Source organism: Paroedura picta, chromosome 15 (genome assembly GCF_049243985.1).
Source record: "Paroedura picta isolate Pp20150507F chromosome 15, Ppicta_v3.0, whole genome shotgun sequence".
Taxonomy (NCBI): Eukaryota; Metazoa; Chordata; class Lepidosauria; order Squamata; family Gekkonidae; genus Paroedura; species Paroedura picta.
In genome coordinates, this window is record NC_135383.1 from 19201936 (window position 1) to 19229249 (window position 27314).

Consider the following 27314-nt stretch of genomic DNA (forward strand, 5'->3'; position numbering starts at 1 on the left):
TAGTAGGGCTCTTGAGCCGGCTCTGCATCTTGGCTGGATGCCTTCACGATGCAGTTTACTAACTTCTCATGATGCAGTTTACTAACTTACTGTGTACTAACTTTCTACTCGCAGCCCGGTGATGTCCATTTCGCGGACTCAGGGAGCTGCGCGCGCAACCAAGCGCCCACCCTGACTGCACTTTCCAGGGTCTTCGCGGCGCCCCTGAGATGCCCGCTGGGCCCATGGGGGGAGGGGGGGAGCGATGGCCCCGCCCCCTTGTGCGTCAGCGCCCGCTCCGCCCAATGGGCGCGGGGATTCCCCGGGTGGGCGTGGCCTTGCCCCCTGCCCGCACGTGGCTGCCGCCTGGCTGCGCCCCCGGTGGGCAGAGGCGGGCTGCCCGGGTGAGCGTCGGTTGGACGGCGCTGGGAGGTCGGGGGTCGCCGCGGCCGGGGCTGAGCCCGCGGAGGATGGAGGAGGAGCCGCCGCCGGCCGTCCCCCGGGAGCCCCCGGTCATGGCCCTGCGCCCCTCCCGCTGCGCCCGCAGGCTCCGCCAGCTCGTCCCCATCGGAGCCTGGACCGAGGCCCGGGAGCTCGTCCGCATCGGCGCCCCCGTGGTGAGCAGGGAGGGAGGGAAAGGAAAGGAAGAAGGGAGAGGGAAAAGGAGGGAAGAGAAAGAAAAGGGAAGGGAGAGGAAGAGGGAGGGAGAAAGAATAATGAAGAAAAAGCGAGGGGGCCAGAAAGGAAGAAAGACAAAGAGAGGGAGGGAGAAAGAATGGAAGGGAAAGAAAGAGAGGGAGAAAGAAAAAGGAGGGAAAGGAAGATAAATAGGAAGGGAGAGAGAAAGAACAATAAAAGAAGGGAGAAAGGAAGGAAGACAGAAAAAGGCGGGAAAGGGAGGAAGAAAAATAAAGGAAGGGAGAGAAAGAAAGGGGAGAAAAGAGGAAGGATGAGAGAGCGGGAAAGAAAGAAAATCAATAGGGGCAGCAAGTGAAGACTGGGGGGGGGGGGAAGGAGATGGAGGTAGGGAAAATGGAGAGGACCGGAGGAAGATTGGTAAAGGAGAACCAATCAGAGAGAAGGTGTGTGGGGGGGGGGGCGCCCTCTCCCTAGGGCATAACTTGAGGCAACATTCTCCTTCCCTCCCCCCCAAAAAGGCCCATGTGCTCTGCCTCCCCCAGTAGGGCATCACATTCTCGCTCTCCACCCTCCTGCAGCCAGGCACCTGAGGAATGTGGGCCTCCTTTGCATCCCAGTTAGGTTGCCTATGAGAGATTCCTGCACCCCCCAACCCTGTAGCCCATATATTTGGCTATATTTTGATTCAACTAGTGTGTCATTTTCCCCCTCTCACTTTCCAAGTATGAAAGACTATGGAAGCAAAATGGAGCCTCCAGGTTTCAAAACAGTCTATCTGTCAATTCTAGAGGGGGCCTCTTGATTCCATTCTCTGCTTGTGGGTCTCCCAGAGGCCTCTTGACAGTCCTCTCATTCTGGCTGTCAGGCGGTGGTGTGGGATCTCTTCTGCCGGTTTTTGCCTGGAGCATGGACTTGGCCCCTTTCCTATCATTTTAATGCCGAGTATAGACTCTTTGCAGGCACGGCCCAGTCTAAGGGGGAAATCCTCAGCATGTCTGAGGCTTTACTTCCAGGAAAGTGTGCAATTGTCGCCTAAATATTTATGTTTCTTAGAAGATTTATGGGGTATCCCACAAACAGTATCTTTTTTCTTTTTTTTTTAATAGGGTGGTTGGCTTTTCTGGGGCAGTGAAAATTTTCACAGGTTTAAGAAAAGACCCATATAAGGTCTCCTGCTTCTACTTCCTACGGAATAAACCTGCAAGGAGATGTACGAGTTCCCATTTTTCATGTTGTTCTAACCTTGAGTAGACAGCTTCTAATGACGTAATGATGCATCTCCTCCACCTCACCCCCTCGTTACAGATCCAGCATCTCCTGGACTCTCTGGCTGATAACAGGAGGGAGTGGTCCAAAGTCTCTCTTTATTTGAGTACAAAGACTAGATTCAGTGCACCTTTAGAGTCCAAGGAGACGTTTTTCTTTGACTAGCAGGAGAAGAGGCTGTGGTTCGGTGATCAAGCCTCCGCTTGGCATGCAGTAGGTCCCAGTTTAATCCCTTAAAAGTGGATCCTTAAGAGCAGGGGTAGTCAACCTGTGGTCCTCCAGATGCCCATGGACTACAATTCCCATGAGCCCCTGCCAGCAAATGCTGGCAGGGGCTCAATGGAATTGTAGTCCATGGACATCTGGAGGACCACAGGTTGACTACCCCTGCTTAAAAGGAGACATGAAAGACCTCTGCCTGAGAGCCCAAAAAGCAGCTGTCAGCCTGAGTAGGCAATACTGTTGATGCTTTAAATTACTGCTTCTAATTAGCAGAAGCAACCATTCTTCAAATCTTGGTCATAGATTTCTATCAACTTCCCGCCTTGGTGTTTTGTTCTGTAATGATTTTGTTCTCCGTTTTAATGGACTTTTACTGGGGTTTTTATTGGACGTTCTGTAACCTAAAGGCAACTTCATGTGTGTTCCTTTGCCTTAGGGGTAAGCGTCGCCTCCCCCTTTTACATGTCGCTTCCTACATGAACAAATCCACATATCGTCCTGTTGGAACCTGACAAACAGGAAGCTGCCTTATACCCTCTGCCCATCAAAGTCCGTATTTTCTACTCAGACTGGCAGCAGCTTTCTAGGGTCTCAGGCTGAGGTCTTTCCCATCACCTGCTGCCCAATCTTCTAACTGGAGGCTGAACTGGGACCTTCTGCACGTGAAGCAGATGCTCTGCCACTAACAGCCCCTCCCTGAACATCTTCCGGTCCCTACAAAGAAGGAGCAGCTTTTATTTCCAGATGTTGCCTCAATCTTTAAAATGCCCCTCTTGATTATTCTGCCTCTGCCAGCTGTAATGTTCCAAATTTGCATTTGGCAGTTTTTCGATTTCTTGCCTGGCTGGCTTGCCAAAAATATTTTGCAAGTTCCTCGCAGAAGATCTGGGACTTAACGATCGGTAGTGGCCTGTCGTGTCACTCACAAGGGAGCTGAGGTCTCGCACCTGTGGCCATTTGGGCTAACTGAGGCTTCGTTTTTTTAAAAAAATTGGTTGCAAAGCCGTGAAAAGGGGATTTGGACTTGCTCCGACAAGCTCAGCTGCTAGCGTGCTCCCAGCTTACTAAATTCCATTATTTCATAACACTTTGTGAACCGAGGAAAGGCACAGAACAGTCAGGTTTTAAAAACCAGGAGGGGAGCAGCCTGTAAACGAGCTTTTGAAAGAGCAGCTGGGGGGACCCATATATCTGCCTTGAAAGAAAAAAAAGTCCAGGAACATTGCAATTGCGTTTTCTACCAGTCGGGGCCTGCAAGAAATATCGAGGGGAGCCAACCTGGCAAAGTTTCGCAACCAGCTGGAACAAAAAGCATGTCCTACCTGGCTGGGAGCAGTGAAACCCAGGTTCGAACCCCCACTTGTGCCACGGAAGCTCGCTGGGTGATCTTGGGCCAGACACTATCTCAGCCAGACCCACTTCGCAGGGGTGTTGTAAGGATCAAATGAGACATTGTTCTTTCTATACCCTGCTTTTCACTCCCCGAAAGAGTCCCAAAGCAACTTATAATCACTTTTCCCTCCCTCTCCCCACAATAGACAGCCTGTGAGGTAGGTGAGGCGGAGAGAGCTCTGAGAGAACTGACTGGCCCATGGTCACCCAGTTCTCCCCATCAGAGGCTGCTGCTCCTAACCACTATGCCACTCTGGCTCTGATGCAAAATGCAGGAGTGGAAAATGATGCAAGCCGCTTTGCGTCCCCTTTGGGGTGAGAGCCAGGATATAAATAAAGTCATTAAGTTGGAAGGCTCACCATGCTCCCCCCGGCCCCCCAATGCCTAGGATCATCCCAGGTCTGTCCAGGACTTCTGGTTACTGAGTCTCAACAGCTCTTAACGTCTATGCCTTCTGTAGCATCTTCAATCTTCTGATTTTCAATCATCTTTTTTTTTGTTTGCGTATGAAGATCTGTTTCTCTGCACTCCTGGGGAACCCCTCCAACAGGGGCTGTGTTGACTGCGGCCCGTTTGTGCTGCTTTCAGGATCTTAAGCTGGGGGTCAGCCTGTTTTCCCCTTGGGCTCCAGAAGAAGAAGAGTTGGTTCTTATATGCCGCTTTTCTCTATCCGAAGGAGGCTCAAAGCGGCTTATAGTCGCCTTCCCATTCCTCTTCCCAGAGCAGACACCCTGTGAGGGAGGTGAGGCTGAGAGAGCCCTGAGATTACTGAAGAAGAAGAAGAGTTGGTTCTTATATGCCGCTTTTCTCTATCCGAAGGAGGCTCAAAGCGGCTTATAGTCGCCTTCCCATTCCTCTCCCCACAACAGACACCCTGTGAGTGAGGTGAGGCTGAGAGAGCCCTGAGATTACTGAAGAAGAAGAAGAGTTGGTTCTTATGTGCCACTTTTCTCTCCCCAAAGGAGGCTCAAAGCGGTTTACATTCTCCTTCCCTTCCCTCTCCCCACAACAGACACCCTGTGAGGTGGGTGAGGCTGAAAGAGCCCTGATATCACTGCTCAGTCAGGACAGCTTTATCAGTGCCATGGCGAGCCCAAGGTCACCCAGATGGTTGCATGTGGGAGAGTGCATAATCGAACCTGGCATGCCAGATTAGAAGTCCTCAGTCCTAACCATTACACCAAACTGGCTCTCCATGGTTGTCGTCCTCCTCCTCCCCAAGGGGACACAGTTTTTGCATTTTGATGTAGTCCCATTGGGCCAACTGCATTCCTGCAGGCAGTTATCCCCAGCAGAGCTTAGCGGCTTCCACTTGGGTGGAACTCAGGATAGCCCGAATAAGCCTCTCCAGTCTGTAAGTTTTTCTAGTTTTACAGAAGTTTGTAATGGGGGGAAAAAACCAGCAGTTGTGATCCTCTTCAAACCTTGGAAGCTCCAGATCTGGAATCTGCTGGTCTCATGTGCTGCTCAGCGGACTGTGTCTGCCGTTAGAATTACAAGAACACCCCCAAGCCCTAAAAAGCTCTTTTGTTCTTTGTTCTTCCCTGAGCATCCAACATAAGGGGTCAGAAGTTTGCTGCTCGGATAACACTGCTTGAAAATTAGCCAGAGGTACTCCTTGGACCCGGAGATCTTACAGTCTTCTGTCTGTTACAAATTTGTCTCCTGCCCATCTGGAGTGCTCAGAGTGGTGTACAGGGGTCTGCCTTCTTCCCATTTTATTTTCCCATGAACCTTGTGAGGTAGATTAAGGTGGGTAGCCGTGTTGGTTCAAAGCAATCGAAGAAAGTTTGAGTCTAGCGGGCCCTTTAAGACCAACAGAGTTTTATTCTGGGTAGTAGAGGCCAAGCCCGTTGCATTCAGGATTATGGGTGCTAGATTAGGGTGGGGTGGGGTGGAAGAACTCTGCCAATGGCCTCTCCCTCCCCCCAGGACCTGGAAAAGCTGCAGGCAGATATTAGGGAACTCACCTGCAGAGGCAGTTCTCATGTGGCAGGGATTTGAAGCCTCCAAGCCTCGGAGAGAAGTGGAAGGAGGAGGGGGTGGTCCAAGTTGAGGGACAGAAAACGATTGGCTGGCCGCTGGACAGGCAATCCAGTTGGAGGAGGAGGCACTCAGAGGCGGGACAGCCACCCTGAGTGGGTGTTAAAAGCTGAGTGGCACTTAAGCCATGAGATCAGTTCCTCCTCCAAGGCCTTACCAGAAATATATAGTGGAACAGGTAAGCGCTTGTGTGCATCAGAAAGCACGTGAAAGATCACCAGAATTAAACTTTGTGGACTCATACTTGGTTCTTGGGAGGTAGGTTAGGCTGAGGGAAGCTGGTTTTTATACCCCGCTTCTCTCTACCCCAAAGAGCCTCCAAGTGCCTTACAGTCACCGTCCCTTCTCCTCCCCACAACAGGCCCCTTGTGAAGTCGGCAGGGCTAAGAGAGTTCAGAGAGAACTGTGACTGGCCCAAGCGGGCTTCCTGGGGGGGGCAGTGGGGAACCTATCCCATTTCTCCAGATTAGAGTCCTCCGCTCATAACCAGGACGCCACCTGTCTCACCCCACAGCAGGCCCCTGTTAGGCAGGTGGGGCTGAGAGAACCCAGCAGATCTCACGGGACCCAAAGTGATTTGACTTTCCTCACCGCAAAATAGCCTCCTTGTGAGGCAGGTGGGAGAGTTCTGAGAGAACTGGGGCTGCACCAAGGCTTGGTGAAGATGAGGGCCAGTTCCTCCTTCCTGCCTCCCCATGAGACATTGAGGGGTGCTGTTTGACTACCCCTGGTCTTGACTCTCTCAAAAGCAGGGGAGAGGAAGCCGTCGATAGCCTTTTGACCAAAGCTGGAGAGGGGGTGGGGGCAGCTCCACATGTTTCTGTGTTGCTCTGCATGGGCTTTTGTGCAGGCACCCACATGGTTGCTGGTTAAGAAAGGAGCGACTGTTTTCACGGGGGGCTTTGCTCACAGGAACGGCATTTTTTATTGAAAGCTTCGGAAGTTCTCCCCTGGAGCGAATCCTAGCTTGTTTTCACGTGGGTGTGTTGCCTTTCCTACATGCTCCCTTCTCCCTCTGGGATCTTCGTTAGGGTAAAAGGTCGTTTGCCCCCCCCCCACCCCCGGGTGGGTGATTCATATGCCTCTGGAGCCGGGTGCAAACATTCTCGGCCTGTTGGCACCTGTGCAGTTATCTTGGATTTCTTCCTGGAGCAGAAAATTCCCTTTGGGAGTTTTTAAGGTTCAAGGAGCTGACAGCCAAATAAAACCGTGCAGGGGGGGGGGAATACACACCCGCTGTAGAAGTTCTTGCTGGACCTTGGATTGTAGGGTGGGGGAGGCATATCTAGACGGGTCCTTTTATGTAAAAATATTTTTGCACAAGGAAAATGACTGTGTCTTTATTGAGAAGGGAAGACTGATGGGAAAATGGACACGGAGTTCCGTTTTCGGAGGACGCATTTATTTATTTTTTAACCTCGAGTTTCTAGACCGGGTTGTGAGCGATCGATTCAGAAATGCGGGCAAGGACGTCGAAGGGACAACTAGAGTTTTCAGGGCAGGCAAAACCAGCATAATTAAGGCAGGATTTGCAAGATTAGGCAAAATAAGGGATGCAGGGCAAATCTGCACAGAACATAGGTGAGATTCAGGTGCAGATCTGAAGCAGCAGGACCAAATTTGAGACCAGGGGTAGTTTAAATACCAAGTTTTATTCAAGATATAAACGTAACATGTGCAAGATCTTTTCTGCAGATATATGTATATTCCTGAGGTCTTGGCCTTCCACTTGCAGGGAGATAACTAGAGGAGAGGGACACACCAACATGATTTTGCGTTCAAACCAGCCACATAGTCCACCCATGCAGCCTGAAGTGCCATCTGAAGAACTTTGAGTGGGTGAATTTCTTAAACCAGGGTGGAAAAAGTGGTTGGAGACCACTGTCCCTGTGGCCCTCTTCCAGCTGTTGTGTGGGGCCGTGGCACGTGGGCTGCCACATTTCTGCCAAGATTGCCCCCTGCTTGTGACAAATGAGCACTGTGAGAATCCACAACTCCGTGTGGCCCCAGAGCGGCTGCAAGTGGCCCCAGGACTTGCCTCGACCTTGGACTGGTGTGGCAACGGCTTAACCCTGCTTCTCCTCCACAGTTTGTGGCTCAGCTTTTGGGGTTCCTGATCAGCGTGGTGAGCTCCATCTTCTGCGGCCACCTGGGAAAAGCTGAACTGGACTCTGTCACCCTCGCCGTCTCGGTACGTATAGAATTACCGCCTTTCAAAATGTTATGGTTTGAATCTGAGACTGTAAGCTCGACATGCTCCCCTTGAGTCAGGGCGGAGGGCGGCCTGTGATTAGGAATACAAAACATACCAAGGAGTTGGATGGTTATTTTGGATTAACGTGTAGAAACCTAATTCAACTCTTGCCTCCTCTGTCTGCCGCCAGAGCTTGCTGGATTTTTTTTGGGGGGGGGGGGCATTTTTAATTCCCTGCCCTTGTTGGTTAATCCACGTCTCAAATTTTTGGCCGTCTCTCCTGTGTGAGCCTTCATCAGATTGCACTTTCCGGAGAGGAACAGCTGCATTGACGGCTCCTAAACATGCTTTTGTAGTTTGGAATGCTTGTGAATGTTCTGTGTCATGTTGTCTGGGGATGTAGGGCCAGCAGGGGCTCATGGGAATTGTAGTCCAGGGACATCTGGCGAACTGCAGTTTGGCCACCCCTGATGTAGGAGAATGGGCAACAGAGAGATGGTGATCAGAAAGTTAACCTTAAACATATGACTGGAGCGATCCGCTGTTGTCAAGAAATGTGTGCAGCTAAGAGTTTGGCTAAATTAAGCTGCCGTTAGAAGACGCTTAAGCTAGGGCTTTGGTGGACCTCCAAGTCATGGCATTCCTAGGACCATTAAGTACGTCTTGGCACCAGCCCCTGTCTAGTTTCTTCCAACATAGTGAATAGAGACAATCAGGAGTTGGACAGGAATCCCTTCAAAGCAACTGTAGCCAGACTGGCTGTCCAGATGTCTCTGGACTACAATTCCCTTGAGCCCCTACCAAGGCTCATGGGAATTGTAGTCCAGGGACCATTTGGACAGCCACAGTTTGGCCACCCCTGCTCCAGGGGCTTCTTTTTCGGCCCAGGTTTTTTAGCTGCCCTGCTGCAGGTGGGGCTTAGGGGTTGGGAAAGGGGTACCTTCTGGGGGCTGTGTCCTCCATCTCCTCTGGCTCCACCCTTCCCAGGTTCTCACCAGGCAGACCCCAAGAGTCCCAGGAAGATGCTTCCTTTTCTGTCCCCTAACCCAGGGGTAGTCAACCTGTGGTCCTCCAGATGTCCATGGACTACAATACCCATGAGCCCCTGCCAGCGTTTGACTACCCCTGCCCTAACCCATGGCTTCTTCTCTCCGGGCACCGGTCCTTCTAGGTAACCAATGTGATTGGGATTTCGATTGGCACCGGGCTGGCATCAGTGTGCGACACTCTTATGTCACAGGTACCAGCGGCCTTTTGTCCTTGATTGCAGGGTTGTGTGTGTGTGTGTGTTGGGAGATAGGATATGGTGTTGTGCTTCTCAGGGTCATGGTGCTTTTACTTCCTGCAATCATTTAAGGGCCTTGATTACACATTAAAGCCTGGTGGTGGGTGGAGCGCCCAGGTCTCCGTGGGTCACTGGGGTTGGGGGACCACACTCTGCACATGCACAGAGGCCTGGGGTAACTTCCCAGTCTCCCAGTGGGTGAAGGGCACTCTGCACGGTGCTAGGATTAGTTTTGCCCCCAAGGACAGCCTTTCATTCCCCCTCCTTATTTATTTATTATTAGTAGTATTAGAATTGCTATTATCATGTGTTCTGTTCTTAGGCTGCCCTTTCCCGAAGGCTCAGGGAGACTTCCAAGTTAAGACCGCATAAAATACATCATCATTAATGAACTGTTAAAAGCATCACAATCATTTAAGGACATAAAACCTGTCTATAGCTGCCTATTTCATCTCTGTTTCAGGGGTAAAAGGAGGCGACACATATCAGTTTAGTGGTGTTTTAATTGGGTGGGTTCTTGGGTAAGGAGGCCGGTAGTTATGATGGCCCTTTCCTGCCTCAACCATTGGCCTGGCGGAACAGCTTAAGTTCCTGCGGAACAGCTTAAGATCCCGCGGGACTCTGATTTTATTCTGCAGAGCAATCCACCAGGCTGTGGGCCAAGCTCGAAAAGGTCCTGCTGGGGGGCTTAAGGCAGGGGTAGTCAAGCTGCGGCCCTCCAGATGTCCATGGACTACAATTCCCATGAGCCCCTGCCAGCGTTTGCTGGCAGGGGCTCATGGGAATTGTAGTCCATGGACATCTGGAGGGCCGCAGCTTGACTACCCCTGGTTTAGGGCTTTAAAAATTGTAACCAAAACCTTGGATCTGATCCTTGAATGCCGGGTAGCTGAGTTTGGCTGATTCTCCATTTCCGTTTGGCTCAGACCTACGGGAGCCGGAACGTCAAGCGCGTGGGGACCATCCTCCAGCGGGGCATCCTCATCCTGCTCCTCTTCTGCTTCCCTTGCTGGGCCGTCTTCATCAACACCGAGCGGATACTGCTCCTCCTCGGGCAGGACCCCGAAGTCTCCAGGTTAGCCCTTGGGGTGCTCTCCGACCCCTCTGAGGGTGCCTGAGCGTGGTGGATTCAATCCCTGGTCGAGCGAGCAATGAACCCCCCTCCCCTTTCTCTGCATGTTTTGTGCTGGGCCTAGTCTGCACACAATAGATAATGCACTTTCAATGAACTTTAGAAGTAGATTTTCCTGTTCTGCACAGGAAAATCCAGCTGCCAAAGCACATTGAATGTGCATTATCTACTGTGTGCAGACTAGGCCCTGGTTTCCTCCTGCTTTCTGAATCGCTTTCAGGTTCCTAGTCCCTGTGAGGCGGGATGATAGGGAATGTAAAAATTCTCTCTCAAGATGTGCAGATCCTGGGCTGTACTATCAGTGTTATATGGCCTTGTGTAGAGTTGATTTGGATTCTCAGGACAGAAAGCTGTATTCGTGGCCACCGGTCTATCCTCCGTCTCTTGCCCCAGAGGGACGGACCAGAACCAATGGGATGAAATTAATTCAAAAGAAATTCCGTCTAAACATCCAGAAGAAGTTCCTGACAGTCAGAGCGGTTTCTCAGTGGAACAGGCTTCCTCAGGAGGTGGTGGGTTCTCCATCTTTGGAGATATTTAAACAGAGGCTAGATAGCCATCTGACGGAGAGGCTGATTCTGTGAAGGCTCAAGGGGGTGGCAGGTGACAGTGGATGAGTGAGAGGGATGTGAGTGTCCTGCATAGTGCAGGGGGTTGGACTAGATGACCCAGGAGGTCCCTTCCAACTATTATTCTATGATTCCAATTCTGGAGTTTACATGGGGCACTGCCTGTTCCCATTTAAAGCTATTCTTGAAACTGGCACAACTAGGAGGATTGTCGCTTTTTCAACAAATGCATGTTGTGGTTGCATTTCATGCAGCCCCATTACGTATGTTTCCCCTAATCTTCAGCCCTGTTTCTCCCTTCTCCCATTGAGGCCTTCTCTCCCCATCTGCTCCCCACGTCTGGCGTAGCATCTCCCTCCACCTGTTGAGACCCATCAAATCCCAGCGCTTCCTCCAAGTGAGAAGTGTGGGGGAGGGAATCCCCCCGTTTTCTAACTTCTTAATGAAGAACAATCTTTGGTTGGAAGAGTGAGGCAAAATGTTTTACTGGCCAAGATGGAAACTCCCTGTGCAAGAGCAGACTATCTCTACGTACTGTCTGTCTGGAATGGACATTGGGAGGATGGGCCTCATGTCTCTGCTTTGCTCGGGACCTTTCGGAGGCGTCCGGCTGTCTCTAGACTTGACAGTCCGCAGGTTTGATGAGCGCTCTGAGAGTCTGATTCAGCCCCGACTCAGCGGACAAATAAGACTTCTGTTTTGTTGTCTTGCAGGCTAACTCAGATTTACGTCATGATATTTATTCCTGCTCTTCCGGTAAGTTCTCTCCCACCACCAACCCCCCCCCCTCGTTTTGGGGCTTTGAAATCGCCTGCCCAGTGAAATCCTGGGGGGAGACCTTTATCGGCATCTCGTGTTTCAATGCCATCTTCAAAGGCTTTGAGGGAGAAGCTGCAGCACAAACCGTTTTAAATCGCTGAGGAAAAGTTGGGTTTATAATCTCATTCTTATTGACCTGAAGGAGTCTCGAAGTGGCTCACAGTCACATCCCTTTCCCCACAACAGGCCCCTTCTGAGGCAGACGGGACTGAGAGAGCTCTGAGAGAACTGAGAGTGACCGAAGGTCACCCAGCAAGCCTCATGTGTCCCAAAGCGGCTTATTGCCTTCCCTTCCTCTCCCCACAACAGCCACACTGTGAGGGAGGTGGGGCTGAGGGAGCCCTGAGAGGACTGTGACTGGTCCAAGGTCACCCAGCAGGCCTCATCCGTCTCAAAACAGCTTACAGTTGCCTTCCCTTCCTTGTGAGAGAGGTGGGGCAGAGAGAGGAAGGGCTTGGGGTCTGCAGAGATCCCCGGTTTGAGCGGCTCCCCTCCAAAAAGCCCAAAAAACAGCTAATCCTGAGGACAGCCAGCTCTCCGCGGGATCAACGTGAGTTCCTTTTCGCTTCTCCCGCCCCTTCCAAATGGAGGGAAGTGAAACAGCTCCAGGCAGCTATAAGCCTGGAGTGGCTGCAAGCTATTCCAGTGGTCTCTTTCATGTTAGTTGATTTTTAATTTTTTTTTGGGGGGGGGGCGGGGAAGCAAAAGGGAGGGTTTAAATGGCTGCTGGCCATTTAAAACCTAACAGAGGTCGGGGTGGAAAAAAATGGGCTTTTATTCAGGCTAGCCATGCCGGCAGCTGAGATGGATTAGAGAACCTGTAATCAGTCTTGGAATGCCACAAAAACACTGATAGGATATTTTTTAATATATATTTATTTCAGTTCAGGCCTCTCTTGTGGGTTCTCACGTCTTTTGCGCAGAGTCATTTAGCCCCAGTGGTGTAAATGTGCAACCTGGACCACACCCCCCCCCCCCCGAACGTCCCCTCCTGGCGATGTGTTTTATAGGGCAGGGGTAGTCAACCTGTGGTCCTCCAGATGTTTGTGGACTACAATTCCCATGAGCCCCTGCCAGCAAACGCTGGCAGGGGCTCATGGGAATTGTAGTCCACGGACATCTGGAGGACCACAGGTTGACTACCCCTGGGTTAGGGGACCATTCGTTGAGAGGGACCAGTTGTGTTTCAGGAGGTCAGTTGCTGCCAGAGCCATCTCAGGGTGGACATGACGGTGCGCAGGTGTGTGCGTGTCGTGTGGATGTCCCTGTGTTCTTGTCAGAGTTGCATGGCTTGGCTTTTAAGGGAACGGCTGGGTGGGAGGAAGGAGGAGGGGGGCTCCCTGGGAACATGGCCTCCCAGCAGAGCGGGTGAGGGCTGCCCCTGGGAAGCCACCGAACGCTGCTGGGCAGTTGGGGCACAGGCGGAGAAAATTTGGTACCTCCTGGACAGCAGGGCATCCTCAGAAGGAGAGCCTGGCAGCTGACCATCCGCTCTGAGCTGGGCAGGCCCCGCATGAGGCTGCATATGGCTCTCTCCACAGGGTCGTTCTCCCTTACAGAGGAGTGCGTTGAGGCCCTTGTCAAATCGAAGAAAAGTGAAAGTGGTTAGGGCTTAAGGTTTGCCAGCTCTGGGCTGGGAAATACCTGGGAGATTTTGTGGGAGGGGCAGGGGGGGACCTGAGTGGGGCGGAATTCTACGGAGTCCACCCTCCAAAGCAGCCCTTTTCTCCAGGGGAACTGGTCACTTTAATCTGGGGGAGGAACTAAATTGGGGGGGGGGATCCACAGATCCCACTTGGGTAATGGCATTCCTGTTAGGGCTCTTGAGCTTGGAGAAACGACAACTGAGGGGTGACATTAGGCACGGGAGAGAGGAAGCAGGGAAAGAAGTCCTTTTCTCCCTTTCTCTCAGTTCAAGAACGGTTCGGTGCTCCACAAATAGCAGGCTTAGAACAGATTAAAGGAAGGACTTCTTTGCCCAAAGAGTGATTCACGTGTGGGGTTCACGTGTGGGAGGTGGCAGCGGCTGGAGCTTAGACAGCTTAAGAGGGGGTTGGATAAACATGCGGAGCAGAGGCCCATCCGTGGTCGTTAGCCACAGTGTATTGACAGAACGCTTTGTCTGGGGCAGGAATGCTCTTGTCTTCTTGGCCCTTGGGAGCCAATGGTAGGGCTCCTTCTGGAGCTCTGGCCCTGTGGTGGACCGCCTGACGACCCCTAGGTTTTGGCCACTGAGTGACCTAGAGGAGGGGTAGTCAACCTGTGGTCCTCCAGATGTCCATGGACTACAATTCCCATGAGCCCCTGCCAGCGTTTGCTGGCAGGGGCTCGTGGGAATTGTAGTCCATGGACATCTGGAGGACCACAGGTTGACTACCCCTGACCTAGAGTGTTGGACTGGATGGGCCATTGGCCTGATCCAACATGGCTTCTCTCATGTCTGGGGCAGGGATGCTCTATTCTTGGTGCTTGGGAGGGGGGGCAACAGTGGGAGGGCTTCTGGTGTTCTGACCCTGCTGGGGGGCTTCTTGATGGCCCCTGCATTGTGTGACCGAGTGTTGGACTGGAGAGGCCATCGGCTTCTCTTCCGTTCTTCCGTTTTAACTTTGGTTCGCTTTTCGGCAGGCAGCGTTCATCTACCAGTTGCAGACTAGATACCTGCAAAGCCAGGTAAGAGCCCCGTTTGCTGATGCTGGAGGGCCTGGAAGCGGGGAGCACGTCCAAACCAGCATTTGTGGGGTGCCAGATGGGAGGGGCCCCGTCAATGGAAGGCTAGGGTTTTAAATTATCCGTGGATATGCCAGGTGCTCATGGGTCAGCCATGACAGGCTGTCAAGCAGCCACATTTCCGTAGGAGACGTGGGTATTCTGTTTGTTCCAGAGATAAACCTCAATCAGGGTCAAGGACCGGGTTTCGTACAATTTGATAGAGAAGGCACACCTCTCTTTCCCCCTCCCTCACAGTGAAAAATGGGAGACGTGCTTCATTTCCCCAACCTATAACAGCCAACTTCTTACAGTGTGCATTTTTTGTTTTTTTGGAGGATTGCATTTCTGTGTCTCTGCATGAGTTACTGAGCTGTGGCTCATGCAGAGACATGACGGGCAGCCTCCTCTGAGAGGAAAGAGATCTTGCTGCACGGCGAGTTCTGTAACTGTAGTGTTCTACCATGCCGAGTGCACGGATGTGACAGAAGGGCTGAGAAGATGGAAGCAAGGCCAAGGCAGCGTTCAGGGAGACGGTGGGTTGGCTCTTTTGGGCGCATCTCTGAATGAGAAGCTGGCGTTTTCATTCAGACAAGAAAAGAGTCCATCTGTGTCCTCATTGGAGGTTGGATACATTACAGTGGAGTGTTAAACAAACTAGGTAGTAGTTGAGGCGAATGTGAAGGGACAGGCCTGGAAAGCAGGCTCAGAGGGGTATCAGAAATCATGTACTGTGCCTTGGACTGTGTTACGCTTTCAGTCTGAAATAATTCAGAAGAGTTTCCAAAGCGGAAGAGAAAAGAGTGTCACTGAGGCTTATTGTGGGCAGCCGGCCAGGCAGAGAGAGGTCCTTGCAGCTTGCGGTGAACCTTGCAGCCTAACACCATAAAGCAGGGGTGGCCACACTGTGGCTCTCCAGGTGTCCATGAGCAGGGGCTCATGGTAATTATAATTTGTGGACATCTGGAGGGCCACAGTTTGGCCACCCCTGCCGTGAAGCATATTCAGCAGCTAGATATTGTAGGGGCAGGGGGAGGAGAAGAAAAGCAGACATGACACTTCTCAGTCTCTTGCAGATGCCCCCAAAGGAGTCAGTCCAGAAATTATTCCTCCTGCCAGGGTGGCCGTGTAGGATCGGCTGTCTGCCCTGGTCACGGGGGGCGTGGCCTCCCCTCTTGGCTGTGTAACGTGTGGATGCTTCTCCCTTCGTCTCTCCGCACCCCAGGCGATCCTCGTTCCCCAGGTGGTGACGGGAGTGGCAGCGAACCTCTTGAACGTGGTCCTGAACGTGATCTTCCTTTACATCTTCAAGCTGGGCGTGGTGTAAGTCAGAAGGGCTTCCTTTCACGTCTCTTGTCTGAGCTTCGTGGGCGTAGGCAGGCAGGGATCCCCTTCTGTCCATCCTGAATCTGCCGCCCATTGGCTTCGCGGGACGTCCTTGGGATCTAAAGCGAGTCCTTCCTGTCTGGCCCGTGAATAATTATGAATCTCTATCGTGCCCCCTCTGAGCTGTCTCTTTTCTGAATGGGAGAGTCCCAGACTCCTTGGCAGCTGCCTGATCAACTTGCTCGCCCTCCTCTGGACCTTGTGAGACACGGTGACCAGGACGGCACACAGTATACCAAACAGGTTCCGCCCCATAGATCTACACGGGGGCATTCTGCTGTTGGTCCTTGCATTTTCAGTCCCTTTCCTAATAATCCCAAACACAGAGTTTGCCTTTCTCATTGCTGCCGCACACTGGGTTCACACTAGCCTCCCACTGGGACCCCAAGATCTTTTCCCCACTGGAACCCCAGTAGGCCAGACTTGAAGCTGCTGTTTTAGTGGAGGGTGGGGCTAGAAAGCAGCTCTGAGCTAAATGAACCTGCTTCACTCCCCCCCCTTCTTCTGTGGGTTTACTCTGGGTGCCTCTGCTTGTTTACCTGGACGGGAAACTGGTCTGCCTCCTGAGTAGATATCATTGAGGATTGGGGCCTGGTTCATGGCTGGCAAGAAGGGCACCATGCCCCACTCTGCTTCGTTCCCCTCCCCCAGTTCAGCTTGCACCTCTTGTTCTCGCAGAGACCGTTTATGCACTGGAGGTTTCATGCTAGGCTGCAGGCTGGAGATTTAGACATGGCAAGTTGCCCCACCTCTTCCTGCACCCATATGGGGGAGCATTTGGCCTGGTGCACCTCATCCGCCCCCAATTTGTGCTCCTGCACGGGAGCCGGGGCAGTGAAGTTCCCAGTGCATAAACGGTCAGAGAGAGTCACACATGAGATGACACAAAAGTCAGACTCCAAAAAGCCAGTGTTAATTTCCTGTGTCCTTCTGGCTCCTTTTGCAGTGGGTCTGCCTGGGCCAACACGCTTTCCCAGAACGCTCAAGCGCTGCTCCTCTTCTTCTACGTGTGGTGGAAAAAGATCCACAAGGAGACCTGGGGAGGTAATGGACTTTGTGGGGGCTGCAGCTGCGGGCGAGGGCAGTGTTGCAGTGGTTAAAGAGTGGCAGCCTCTAATCTGGCGAGCCAGGTTTGATTCCCCACTTCTTCTCCACATGGAGCCACCTGGGTGACCTTGGGCCTGTCCCAGTTCTCCTCAAGCCGTTCTCTCTACAGTTCTCTGGGGGCTCTCTTAGCTCTACCTACCTCCCGGGGTGTCTGTTGTGAGGAGAGAAAAGGGAAAGGTGTTTGTAAACTGCTTGGGGACTCCTTCGAGTTATAAAAAGCCTGCTCTTCTCTCTTCTGCTTCAGTGTGGAGGGATGGGTAAGGCCGGGACCTGTGGCCCTGCAGCTGGCCAGCGAGCCATCCTCCTCCTGACCCTTCTCATTTTACTCCCGAAGGAAAAGGGGGAACTGGATGTGCATCGACCCATTGCCTTCCAAATCTCTCTTCCCTGGTCCCTGGACAGAGGCAATCTAGGTTCACTTCTGCTCTCTCTTCGTCTGCCCTACTTTTCAGGGCTGTTGTGAGGATAAGCTGGAAGGGGGGGTTAGAGCAAGGATTCCCAACCAGGGGTCCATGGGAGCTCTGAAGTGCTGTGGTCTCTTTTTGGCCTACATGAGGCAGAGCCGCCTTAGTAGGAGTAAAGGTCAGAGGAGGGAGCAAAAGGGTGTTCTCTGTAAGGGTGCAGGTAGTGATGTCATTTCTGGGGGTGTGGCAGGGGCGTGGCCAGCTGACATCAGTTCCAGGGCTGCTCGAAATCTGAAAAATTATTTTAGGGGCTCCTCCATGGTCAGAAGGTTGAAAAGGGCTGCTTCAGAGGTGGGGTAAAAAGAAGGCAATTCCTGGAACAGGTAGGGCTGCACAATGCATCCCTGTATCCTTAATGTGCTCATATGGTGTGTGTAGTGTTGCTGGGAGATCTGAGTACTATCTGTTAGCCAGGCAAGGGACATTTGGAGGCAGTTTGCCATTGCCTGCCTCCACCTCATGACCCCTAATGTTCCTTGGAGAAATCCCACCCGAATCCTCAGAGGTTTCCCCTCCAAATGCTAGTCAGGGTCAGCCCTGCTTAGCTTCCAAAATCTGATGGGATCGAGGTTGCTAGAGCTGTATCTCGGACTTGATGCACTCCAGAGATCATTTCAGCATCAGAAAAGAGATCCAGCGCTCTCCATGGTTAAGTAGGGATGTATCTTGGGCGCCACCACCCAGGAGTGGCCAAAGATGGGAACTGCAGGTGCCTGAAAGCCTCTTGCCCAGCTGTTCCAATAGCTGGGCGGAGGGGGGGCGCAGCTGTTCCTCCCTCTCGGGAGCTCCTCCATCCTGGCCATGTCCCAGGGTCTTGTACTTTGCAACGCTAAGCAGGAGAAGCCTCTTAAAAACCCTTTTGTGTGCAGGCTGGACCCTGGACTGCTTGCAGGAGTGGGGCTCCTTCATGCGCCTGGCCATCCCCAGCATGCTGATGATCTGCATCGAGTGGTGGACCTTCGAAATTGGGAGCTTCCTATCAGGTGAGGCCTTCAGGGAAGCAAAGCCCCCGTCCTCTGACCTCCTCCTTCTGGGTCCACGGAGATCCAGGGCAAGCTTCGAGCAAGGTGTGGTGCAGGACATATCCTGGCATTTAGTTACCTGGTTCAGAAAAACTCACTCAAACCTGAAACACCGTCCCACACAGGCAGGCTTTTTAGCTCTGTATGAGTCCCTGCTCTAGGTCTGCCCACTCCCAGCTGGCCTTGGCTTCTTGTGCGCAATTTTTCATGCAGTGCACAAGTTACGCAGCTTCTAATCTGGCGAGCTGGGCTCGATTCCCCCTTTCCCCTCAACATACAGCCAGCTGGGTGACCTTGGGCTAGTCACAGTCCTGCTAGAGCTGTTCTCAGAGAACAGTTCTGTTAGAGCTCTCTCAGCCCCACTTTCCTCACAGGGTGCCTGTTGTGGGGAAAGGAAGGGGAAAGTATTTTTGTAAGCAGTCTTGAGACTCCTTTGGGTAGTGAAAAAGCCATCTCTGCTTCTTCTCTCTGAATGGCCATCGCTGTGGAGGATGCTTCCTGTTGCGTCTCTGGATGAGTCACTGTTCTGGGCTAACGTCTTTTCAGCCTGGAGTACAGGACTTCATGCAGAAGCACACGGGGTGGGCTCTGAGTGGGCAGCAATCACTCATAAATACACAGTCTTACCAAAAGGCAGGCAGTGGAGTGTGTGGGTGCAAGGAGAACCTCTGGTGTTAATTCACTGTATGTTGATGCGTACTTTTGCCATCAAACACCGGCAGGGCTCAGATGAAGCAGAGGGGTGGGTGACCCACTAGGCCAGGGGTAGTCAAACTGCGGCCCTCCAGATGTCCATGGACTACAATTCCCAGGAGCCCCTGCCAGCATTCGCTGGCAGGGGCTCCTGGGAATTGTAGTCCACGGACATCTGGAGGGCCGCAGTTTGACTACCCCTGCACTAGGCGAACCTTCTCACACCTGCCAGAAAGTTGTGGGGGACCAGGTTCTCAACCTCAGATATACTTTGGACCTGTCCACGCAAGCATGTACACTCACTGCTCGATACCTCCCAACCCAAAGGGCTCCTAATGTTTGGAGTTCTGTCTGTGCCCGTTAGATCCTGGGTGGTTCCCCTCTAGAAGTGATTCCCCTCTAGAAGTGATTCCCCTCTAGAAGTTCAGCCACCAGGATGTGAACCTGCATGTGCGAACAGCCTGCTACCGTTTCCCCTCCAGTTCACTGAGAGGGAGGGTGTGTGTGTCTTAATGGCTCTTGTATAATTCCTCCTCCCCTCCCCAACTCCAGGAATGATTAGCGTGGTGGAATTGGGAGCCCAATCAATCATCTACGAGCTGGCCACCGTCGCCTACCTGGTAAGAGCTCAGTTTGCTCAGTTTGCCCCAGAGGTTCTCTTCCATCTTGGCTGCTTTCCTCTCCTGCTCCTGTCTGCTAACATCCGGGTTAGAGGGAGAAGAAAAAGAACATAAGAGGAGCCATGTTGGATCAGGCCAACGGTCCATCCAGTCCAACACTCTGTTGCACACACCAATTCTGCACGGTGGCAGCTGTGCCGGACCGCCAGTGGTTCTTTTCAATGGGACAGTCGTCCCTGCTGCTTCCCAGGTCCTGATCAAAATAAAATAGGGTACCTCCAGTTAAAACGGTAACTCCTTTGACATCTGTCACCCCCAAGAATATCAGACATTTGCTAAGTGAATCTTCTGTAGTGGTCCCCACCTTCTACAGTAGCTTAAAATGTTTTCATATCCATATTTTTAGTGAATGCTTATTATGGAAGACAAAGATCAGCAATCAGAGCCTGGGGCTCAATATTTCTATTGTAGGGGAACAGATAAAGTTCATTAATTTGTTTATGTAAATATTTATTACTCACAAAGAAGAATATTTATTACTCACGCTTTTCACTGAATGATTCCCAAAGTGACTTACAAAACCCTTCCTGTACCCACATCAGACAGCCTGTAAGGTAGGTGGGAACTGAGAGAGCTCTGAGAGAACTGCTCTGGGATAACAGCTCTAACAGAATTGTGACTAGTCCAAAATTACCTCGCCGGCTTCTTGTGGAGGAGCAGGAAATCAAACCCGGCTCTCTAGATTAGAAGCCATCGCGGTTAACCACTACACCAAGTTGGCTGCAAGTCACCGTTTCAAAAAATGCTGTTGTTAAGATGGAATTATCTTGATTAAATTATATTCCTGAAGCCAAATTAGATCTTTCAAGCATAATTATCTGAAAGAAATTAGTCTACAAAGGATGTTTTATCTATGAATAGCCATTCCTTAAGATTAGCTGATCTAATAATTTTTCTAAGCTTAATGGCTCTCCTTTGTTTTTGTGCATGTGTGTGTGTATTTGTATCTTTTTATTGCGCTGTTAAATATTTGTATGTACATTTTAAATGTGACTGCTTAAAGGTTTTGATGCCTGATGTCCGCTGCCTTGGGGACCCTATTTGAGAGGAAAGGTGGCCGAGAAATATTTTAAATAACTACATTTCCAATTTGATAGACCAAGATTTGATCATACGACAAAACACAGGACCCTAGGCTGTTCAGGGCATTAAAGGGTAACAGCCAGCATGTTGGATTGTGGCTCAAAGGAAATAGGTGTCCAGTGAAGCTGCTGAAGTCATTCTGGTTTACACCGGTCCCTGATGTAGCAGTAACATTAAGCACCAAATGAAGTTTCTGAACAGCTTTCAAGGGAAGCCCCATATACAATGCATTGCAGTAATCTAGCCTCAAGATTACAGCGGCACGGAAAGAGCCATGTCATCAAGAGCCATGATATGTTTGCCATACCTCCAGCAGTTAAAATTTTCTGGAATCAAGAACACATTTTTACAACAAGGAGACCTACCATCTTGACCGTATTTTCCCATTGTCTGAACGTATACAGGTAGATCACGTTTTTGCTGTCCCCTGCCTCCTTCCATCCCTGTCTTCTTTTTCCTTCCTCAGCTGCCTCAAGGCATGAGCGTGGCGGCCAGTGTCCGAGTTGGCAACGCTTTGGGAGCTGGAGACGTAGAGCAGGCCAAAAGATCGTGTATCACGGTATTACTTTGTGCAGGTGTGTGCTTAAAGCAGCCATCCCAGTGGTGGGCGGAGCTGACTTCAGGAGAGGGTTGGGCCTTAAAGGAAGAGTGTGGCATAAGATCAAGGATGCTGCTGAATTTCTCACCCCATAACCCCCCCCCCAACAAAAAAAAAAACACAATGGGAAAGGGGTGGGGGTTCCTGCATCCCTACACAAGACACCACTGCTGGTCTGTATCTTCCAGGTGCCTTTGCTGTCGTGTTTGCTGCCCTTTTGGCCAGCCTGAAGGATGTCGTTGCCTACATCTTTACCAACGACAAGTGAGTACCTGCTTGTTTCTGGGGCTTCCTCCTCCTCGCAGTGGTCGCTCTCGAACCACGGGCAAGGAAGAGCTGCCAACGAGCCCTGAGAAATGAACTAAATCACCCAAGGAAGCACGTCTGGCCTCAGCTGGGAGCAGCTGAAAAATCTGGGTTACAGATGGCACAGTTTGGTTGAATGTCGTGGTTGAAATGCACACCCTGAACGCTGACCGATCCTTCGGCTTCCATCCCCCAAGTTCCCGGTCTAATTCAAGAGCCAAATGTTTTCATGGTCATTATTTTGCAGCCGATTCAGCCCACCCCGGTTCCTGCCAGGATCTGTCTGGCTGCCTTACCTCCATCTTTTCTTCCTTCCTGACAGAGAGATCGTGGCCTTGGTCTCCAAAGTGATGATCATTTTCTCGCCTTTCCACCTCTTAGACGCCATGGCCGTAAGTTTCAAGTCTGCAGCAAGTGTATTATTATTATTTATTAGATTTCTAAACCGCCCTCCTGAGACCAGCTCAGGGCAGTGTACCTACATAATGAATAATGACAATTACAACTATTAAAAGCACAATAAAACAACATTATCCAGTAATGATGGGATTTTGCAGCGTGTGTTTCCTTGGTTTGTAACATAATTTAACATTAAGTGTTCTCTTTGTTCACTGCTGAGTAATTCATTCTCGTTGTCCTGTTTTAATTGATGCACTTTTTAATTAATTAATTTATTTATTAGATTAGATTTTTATACTGCCCTCCCATACAGCTCAGGCTGGTTCACATAAAACATTGCAGGGGTAATACATAGAACAGTCTGATGGAGAGGCTGATTCTGTGAAGGCAAAGGGTAGCAGATTACAGTAGATGAGCAATTGGGATGTGTCCTGCATAGTGCAGGGGGTTGAACTAGATGACCCATGAGGTCCCTTCCAACTCTGATTCTATATAACACAGTAATAAAATAACATATTTGGCCCAAAGGGAGGGGAGTGCGTTTCACACAAACTCTGGTTATATTGAGGAATCTGTTCTGTTGCTCAGGTGACAATGGGACATCTCTTTTAAGAACCAGCGTGTAATCCATTACAGTCTTGAGCACTTGTGTAGTCCTTCCGGGTCACTGGATATTGCAAAGATGGGGAAAGTCTAAGGGAGGACAACCAAAACTAATAGTGGTTGATTCAGGTACCCACTTGAAGCCATGTTGGTCTAGCAGAACAAAATTTGAGTCCAATGGCATATTTAAGACCAACAAAGTTTATTCATATTTATTTTGTGTGCACACACAGTCTTTCAGACAACGAAATGGAAATCACCAGAGGGCAAGTAGAAGGAGAGAGTGAATTAGCCGTAAATTAATAAACAGCATCATGACGATATCCAACCCATACACAGCATCATGAAGATCAGTGCCTTGCTGGAATAACAAGTGGAGTTCATCAGTCCTTTGGCTTCAGTTCCCATTCACAAAAGCAGAAGGGGCATAAAAATGTTAAGGCTAGCGATGAACGGCAGACGCTTTCCCAATTGTGAGAAGAAGCAATTAAAAGAGACCCGCTGCTAGCCTCCTCCTTGGTTGGGGCCAGCAAGAGGCTAGCCATGGTGATAATTCCAGAGGGGAAGCACTGCAGGAAGATCGAACTAGAGCAGGGGTAGTCAAACTGCGGCCCTCCAGATGTCCATGGATTACGATTCCCAGAAGCCCCTGCCAGCATTTGCTGGCAGGGGCTCCTGGGAATTGTAGTCCATGGACATCTGGAGGGCCGCAGTTTGACTACCCCTGAACTAGAGCCTGGTGCATATATTGCACTCATGGTGATCCCAGCAAGGGGCTTTCAAGGCAAGTGGAAAGCAGAAGTGGCTTGCCGTGGCCTTCCCCTGCAGGGTCTTCCTCGGTGGTCTCTCTTTTGAGTACCAACCTTGCTTGGCTTCCGGGGTCTGATGAGATCGGGCTGTACCGGCCCACTTCCCTTACATACAGCGGCACTTTAAACCGTATTCTAGCATAGGTCTCTGTGAGTCAAAGCTGACTCTAGAAATGCGGTTAGTCTTTAAGGTTCCCACAAACAGCCTGAAGAAACTGGTGGACAAACAGTCCCCCCCCCCGCTCCAGCACGCATGTGTACATTGCAGGCCTCTCTGTGCCTTCTCGGTCCTTGACTTATTGGCCTGAAGCACCTTGCAGTGTCCGATCACCCGTAGGGGGTTGTCCTGAATTAAAATCTGAGGTGTTTGTTCACACAGACAAGTTATAGGAAGGTGGTTTGCAGGTAGTGGTTCAAGCAACAGTGACTATGCTGAGGGAAAACTGGACTTTCTTTTCTGCTCCCATGGCCCCACCTACTCTTGAGGCAAATTTCCCACTGCAAACACAATAGCCCCCACCCACCCCTGCTCCAATAGCGTACATTTCACTCTTGTTTTCTGCCCCACATCACTGCAGACATTGTGGAACGCAGCACAAAAGAAGAAACGGGCCCAGGGAGAGGAGAATGAATTTGGCCGGGAAAGGGTTCACTGACTCAGCTCCAGCCCTCATGCAAACACCCCTCCCCGTCTCTTTTTCCAGGCAATCCCGACGCAACTATTTTCACGTTTCCTCTTGTATCTCTGTAATGAAAAGGGCCAAAGTTTTCTTACACAAATTGAAATGAATTCAACGATTTTGGGTGTGATACGTTCCCCCCCCCCACATGCCTCCTTATCGTGACATACCTGTGCGGAGAGACAGTGGACGGGTATAATGAGCTCATTGGATGTTCTGTTATGCTTCTTCTGGCGCCACAGTTAACATCCATGAACCTTGTTCCCCTTTCTCTTTAGGCAACGTGTGGCGGGGTACTAAGAGGGGCTGGGAAGCAGAAGATGGGGGCCATTGCCAACGCAGTCGGCTACTACGGCATCGGCTTGCCCATAGGGATTGCACTCATGTTTGGGTACAAGCTCGGTGTAATGGGTAAGTCTACAGACAGGCTGATGTTTGGGGGGAATTGGTTGTTCAGGTGCCCCCTTCCTGCCCTTGTGGCTCTGAGAGCCCTCGGATGGTCTGTTATTGGTGGAGTGAGGAGAGCAGAGGACTTTGGTCATGATGTCTTATATCAACCTAGGTTTATGCCAATAAAGGTACTCTGACTCTTATATCAACTTAGATATGGGGAAATGAGTGACTTTTGTTCATTGGTATTTCAGAAGAGAGCCTCTTGTGGCGCAGAGTGGTAAGGCAGCAGACATGCAGTCTGAAAGCTCTGCCCATGAGGCTGGGAGTTCGATCCCAGCAGCCGGCTCAAGGTTGACTCAGCCTTCCATCCTTCCGAGGTTGGTAAAATGAGTACCCAGGTTGCTGGGGGGTAAACGGTAATGACTGGGGAAGGGAATGGCAAACCACCCCGGATTGAGTCTGCCATGAAAACGCTAGAGGGCATCACCCCAAGGGTCAGACATGACCCAGTGCTTGCACAGGGGATACCTTTACCTTTACCTTTATTTCAGAAGAAAAAGAAGAACTGCTGTTTTGTACCCCGCTCTTTACTACCCAAAGGAGTCTTGAAATGGCTCACAATCGCCTACCCATCCCCACAACAGACGTCCTGTGAGGCAGATAGAACTGTGACTGGTCCAAGGTCACCCAGCCAGCTGCATGTGGAGGAGGAGTGTGGAATCAAACCTGGCTCTCCACATTAGAGGCGACACGCTTAAACACAACACCAAGCTGGCTCTTTCCTTCAGAATTTGTACCAGAGAAAAAGAAAATATCTCCCTTAAGGGATTTGCTGAGATTTGTAGAATCCTCCGGCAGCTGTGCTGACCACCAGTTCAATACTGGGTCAGGTTTAAGGTGCTGGTGCTCACCTTCAAGGCCATGTGCAGTTCAGGTTCTGTGTACCTTAAGAACTGTCTGCTTGCCTATACTCCCCAAAGAGTGACACACTCCAGCAATTCCAACAGGCTGGTGATCCCTGGCCTTGAATAAGTTTGCCTGTCCTCAACCAGAGCCAGGAACCTGGTGGGACAAGCTCCCCGACAAGCTCATGGGAATTGTAGTCCATGGACCTCTGGCGAGCTACAGTTTGGCCATCCCTGGTATAGTTAGCGCTGAGCAAGAATCGGAAGGAACCGTGGTTCAAATTGCCCCACTCTGGTAGGGAAACTCTCTCACTCTGTCTAGCTTTCCTTGCAGGACTGTTGTAAGGAATACAGTTAAGTGAGATTCTTGTCTGCCACCCGCTGCTCCTTGGAAGAAGCAATAACAGACAGAGAATCAATCGTATGTTTTAAAAAAAAAAGAGGGAAAAAAAGAAAGGAAAAGGGGGGCAGGGAAATGAAAATTCAACCAAGCGGTTAACCTGAGTCCTCTGCCTTCCTTCCAGGCCTGTGGTCTGGCTTGATCGTGTGCATCTCTTTGCAAGCCGTCTCCTTCCTGGTCTTCGTCCTGCGCATGGATTGGAAGAAAGCTGCTGAGGAGGTGAGTCTTCTAACATCTCCAGGGCCCTGCAATGAGTTCTAGTTCCCCCTGCACTGGAAAAGGGGCTCTCGTGGCTCTTAGGACTACAAGGGACCACCCTGCTCTGGTTGCCCCGAAAAGAGAGGTGAGACCTGTGGACTGTCCCTGTGGAACAAGGCGGGAAGTGGGAGCCCTTCACTTATTCAGGCCTCACTCTCCATTCTGTTGGGTGTCAACCAATTCAGCCTCTCTGGAGAAGCCGGGAATGCTTCCTCGTAGCGCGGCAGGCACCCTGACTTGGGTGGCTCAGGCAAACCAGCCTCATCAGCTCCCAGAAGCTAAGCAGAGTCAGCCCTGGTTATTATTTGGATGGGAGACCACCAAGGAAGTCCAGGGTAGCCGCGCATTGGCAGGCAATGGGAAGCCACTTCTCTTGCCTTGAAAGCCCTAAAGGGTTGCTGTAAGTCAGCCATGACCTAGGGGAGGGGGAAGAGAGGGGCAGGCAGCAGCTGCTGCTTTCTGTGTAGGACAAGTCCAGGTGGGAGACTCACTCCCCCAGCCCAAAGCTTCCCCAGGGGCCCTGCTCCCTGAGTGGGCCTTCACAACATGGATGCTCTAGGACCCTTCCAACTCTATGGTCCTGTGACATCATCGCCTTTCTACTGCTTGCTGTAAGACTGCAGGTCTCGCAAAGCCTCCTGAGTTTTACCTGTCCCAGCCTGGTGGAAAGCTCGACCTAGAATCATAGAGTTGGAAGGGACCTCCTGGGTCATCTAGCCCAACCCCCCGTACTATGCAGGACACTCAAATCCCTATCGCTCATCGCCACCCCCTTGAGCCTTCACAGAATCAGCCTCTCATCAGATGGCTATATAGCCTCTGTTTCCAAAGATGGAGAACCCACCACCTCCCGAGGAAGCCTGTTCCACTGAGAAACCTCTCTGTCAGGAACTCCGTCCTGATGTTTAGATGGAATTTCTTTTGAATTAATTTCATCTCATTGGTTCTGGTTCATCCCTCTGGGGCAAGAGAGAACAACTCTGCTCCATCCTCTACATGGCAGCCTTTTAAATACTTGAAGATGGTTATCAGATCCTCTCTCAGTCGTCTCCTCTGTAGGCTAAACAGACCAAGCTCCCCCAACCTTTCTTCATACGCCTTGGTCTCCAAACCCCTCACCATCTTTGTTGCCCTCCTCTGGCCATGTTCCAGTTTGTCAACATCCCTCTTCAACTGGGGTGCCCCAAACTGAACACAGTACTCCAAGTGAGGCCGAACCAGAGCAGAGTAAAGCGGAACCATCACCTCCCGTGATCTGGACACGATACTCCGTTTGATATG

At 51.1% G+C, this 27314-nt stretch overlaps 1 protein-coding gene and 1 long non-coding RNA gene across 3 annotated transcripts in view; one reads left to right on the plus strand and one right to left on the minus strand.

Annotated features, from left to right (window-relative positions):
• Positions 1-317: 317 nt before the first annotated feature.
• SLC47A1 (solute carrier family 47 member 1) overlaps positions 318-27314 on the plus strand; it is a 30668-nt gene continuing 3671 nt past the window's right edge. The window contains exons 1-15 of one of the 2 annotated variants that reach the window (XM_077311930.1): positions 318-596; positions 7632-7733; positions 8908-8976; positions 9948-10096; positions 11436-11478; positions 14167-14211; positions 15473-15570; positions 16580-16677; positions 18074-18187; positions 19472-19539; positions 21149-21257; positions 21469-21544; positions 21909-22002; positions 24356-24488; positions 25900-25994. In XM_077311930.1, coding sequence (XP_077168045.1) covers positions 450-596; positions 7632-7733; positions 8908-8976; positions 9948-10096; positions 11436-11478; positions 14167-14211; positions 15473-15570; positions 16580-16677; positions 18074-18187; positions 19472-19539; positions 21149-21257; positions 21469-21544; positions 21909-22002; positions 24356-24488; positions 25900-25994 — 1440 coding nt within the window. In that variant the 5' untranslated portion in view covers positions 318-449. The remainder of the gene's footprint in view (positions 597-7631; positions 7734-8907; positions 8977-9947; positions 10097-11435; positions 11479-14166; positions 14212-15472; positions 15571-16579; positions 16678-18073; positions 18188-19471; positions 19540-21148; positions 21258-21468; positions 21545-21908; positions 22003-24355; positions 24489-25899; positions 25995-27314) is intronic. The other variant, XM_077311931.1, reaches the window with a different exon arrangement.
• On the minus strand, positions 19529-25967 carry LOC143824546 (uncharacterized). Its single transcript, XR_013226795.1, has 4 exons — positions 25876-25967; positions 21883-21991; positions 21048-21318; positions 19529-19612 (listed from the first exon to the last, which is right to left on the minus strand). It is a non-coding gene; the product is annotated as an uncharacterized LOC143824546 (long non-coding RNA).